This window comes from Triticum urartu, chromosome 4A (assembly GCF_056163025.1).
Source record: "Triticum urartu cultivar PI428250 chromosome 4A, HENAU_Tu73, whole genome shotgun sequence".
NCBI lineage: Eukaryota > Viridiplantae > Streptophyta > Magnoliopsida > Poales > Poaceae > Triticum > Triticum urartu.
The window spans coordinates 166502204-166505267 of record NC_141876.1 but is presented as its reverse complement, the minus strand read 5'-3'; the positions used below and the strand labels follow the sequence as shown (position 1 = coordinate 166505267).

Here is a 3064-nt window from a genome sequence, read left to right as displayed (position 1 = left end):
ATGTAGCAGCTCCCCGTCGGGTGGGATCGGATGCCTCGGCCACGCCGCTGGGGAAGGAGCAGCATTAGTTGTGCACGCCGGCACAAAGCGGAAATGTATTTGGTGCACCGAGGCAATTTGTCATTTTTTATCTCGAGCAATGTTTCAAATTTTGATTAATTTTTTTATGGAAACATACATTGATATTGTGTCAATGCATCAATTTTTTTACAATTTTTTTAAACATTTTAGAATGTGGAACGGGGGACCGGTGCGCTGGTAGCATCAATTGCCCCGGTGCACCAGATACATTCCCGGCACAAAGCAGCCGGGGGCTGCTCTCGTGTGGTGTTCCCGACACCGGCGCCAGGACGAGGTGCGGCATTCCCGACATGGGCGCCAGGAGTTGCAGAGCAACACACGACTAGAGTAGCATGGCAGCGTACGCCCGGAATAGCGACACACGCCTGGTGATGGCCACTAGATATAGGTTTTATTATGATTTTTTTTATTTTAATCAATGTAATAAAGGGACTTTGGGTGGCAATGTATATATATTTTTAATTCAAAAAATGTCCACAATCTGAAATGCATCCCGGCGCGTTGGGTGTACCGATAGACGGACGGACAAAGCCAAACTTTGATGTCTTCGTTTGGATCGGTCGGTTAGAGTTACCCTTACTCATACACCAGATCAGATGTACAAAATGTCTAAAATACTGCTTAGTGGCCGGACTTTGGTTCTTGATCTGGTTATAGAATTTCAAAAAAAAAAATTGTTCAGTTTTAATTTTTTTAATGTTCATGCATAATCAGTCCAGTTGTTTCTATCAGATATATTTTTTGTGAACGGTCCTACTAAAATCTGCTCTTAATTACTAGTACTTCTAAAAATCTACTTGCTACAAGTGTGGGCGTCTCCATGTGTGCGTGTGCTAGATCTGGAGCTTTTTTCACATTGATTGCTAATGGCCGTTGAATGTGTAATGGACGCTGGATGTGTGTCCGCATGTTACAGCGTGACTGCCTGAAGGCAAGTCACCTGATCCCTGTCCAAAACGGTATTGGATATTACTCAGATCAAGCTTGGGAATTTGATCAAGACTATTGTCCTTAGCAATAGGAAGACTAAATGCTAGCACTGGATAAGACTATTGTTCCCAAATTAAACTACAAGGAAAATGGAAACTAACGCATAATAACCGTTGGATCAACTTAATACTACAAACATCCATTCTGAGTGTCATGTTTCTGTATGATACAAGAATAGATGATATTTTGCATCCTTGCAATAGTTCACCGCCAGAAGAGGACCCCTACTAGCCTCCTTTTCGAAAAGAAGAAGAAGAAGAGGACCCCTGCGGCTTTCATGAGCATGGTACACTGCAATGCATTGAATGATAGTGGCAAGAAGGAAAAATTCATGCAAGATAAGGCACAATTGCACAAGACATGTCCTACATAAAGGTGGCCATTTCCACTACGAAGCACAAAACCATACACATCTAAGCCTCAAAAAGATACATCATTCACCCTCGAGTCAGACAATGGTTCTTGTTGATGACGAGCTCAAGGCCAAGGCCGAGGTGTACTACGACGATGAGATTTGCAAGCAGTGCACCAGGCTCCTGCTCAAGGAAGCAGGCCTCCCCAACGGCCTGCTTCCCCTGAAGGACATCGTGGAGTGCGGCTATGTCGAGGAGACTGGGTATGTGTGGCTCAAACAAAAGAAGAGGATAGACCACGTCTTCCAGAGCCTGGGAAGGGTGGTGTCTTATGGCACTGAGATCACTGCCTTCGCAGAGAAGGGCAGGATCAGGAAGGTCAAAGGGATAAAGACCAGGGAGCTCATGGTGTGGCTCCCTGTGGAGGAGATCTCCCTCGACGAACCAGCGACCGGTAAGCTCATCTGCAAGAGCATTGCCGGCTTTTCTAAGATCTTCCCTGCATCAGCTTTCCACATCCCAGAGAAGGAGAATGAGAAGGCCAACTGCGCCGGACCAAAACCAGTGGTCCTCATGGAGAGGGCAGCACGGGTTGTTAAGAACAACTGATCGATCCTACAATCCTGCTCCTGTGTACGTACTAAAAATAATCGTCGAACTGGTGCTTTACTATTTGCTTACTTATGTACTTCAAAAAAAAGGTGATAGCCCAAAGTTCTGCCTATATACAGCAGTGTATGGCTGTCCTGGTATTTATAAACCTCCAAGCCAACCGCCCAAACTCCTTTTATATCTACCTCATATATAGCTGTATGTTACTCATATGTACTACTACCATATAATGGATGGATTTTATATGATATGCTTTCCCATTTTGGTCAAGATAATATACTGCTATGAGATCCTTTGATTTCCCTTTCACCATCAAAGAAACTGAGGGCATATACAATGGTTGATAAGATAGTCTTATCTTAAGTTTTGCATGTAATTTAAAGATGACAAAGAAAAATGTCTACAATGGGTCATCTCTTAGTCTTATCTTCAATAACTAGCAATTCCTAAAAATATGGTGAGACATATTGTGCTAAGAGATCATCTCTTGTCTTATCTTAAATAAGAGAAGACAAGCCTTCTCTTATGAGTTATCTCTCCTCCATCTCATCATTTATCCTACATGGCACTTCTAAGATAGCACCATTGTACATGCCCTAATGACAGGGCATGAGATAAAAAGAACAAAATTTCACTGCATGTCGTGTTAGATATTAGCAGGTACAAGTACATGCAGCAAGTGTAATGTGAAGGTTAACAGGATATTGGCAGGTACAAGTACAGCAAGTGGAATATGACTAGCTTCATTAGTTAGTCCAAGGCAGGGTAAAATGAAGGTTAATTGTACACACCACCAAGCATGGTTGATAGGATCATTTTGGTATAGATAGGATTGAAATCCTAGAATCGTACGTCATAAATCGTTATTCTAAGGACTACAAGGTCCGAAATTGGATAGGAGCACACGGCGACAACGCGCTTTGGAATCCTGCGCATCCAGTCGCATTGGGATCTGAACCCACTATAATAGCAACATTGTATTCTCAGCTTTTCAGAATCGTATTAACTTTCCCACTGTGCAACACAAG

At 43.0% G+C, this 3064-nt stretch overlaps 1 protein-coding gene across 1 annotated transcript; it reads left to right on the top strand.

Moving 5' to 3' along the window:
- Nucleotides 1-574: 574 nt before the first annotated feature.
- Nucleotides 575-2284, top strand: LOC125551802 (uncharacterized). The gene has a single exon (XM_048715160.2). It carries the CDS (start codon nt 1377-1379, stop codon nt 2031-2033), a length of 657 nt encoding a protein of 218 aa, XP_048571117.1. The 5' UTR covers nt 575-1376; the 3' UTR covers nt 2034-2284.
- Nucleotides 2285-3064: the final 780 nt, after the last annotated feature.

Coding starts and splice junctions, on each gene's coding strand:
- LOC125551802 (XM_048715160.2), top strand. CDS start 1,377: ATGATAGTGGCAAGAAGGAAAAATTCATGCAAGATAAGGCACAATTGC.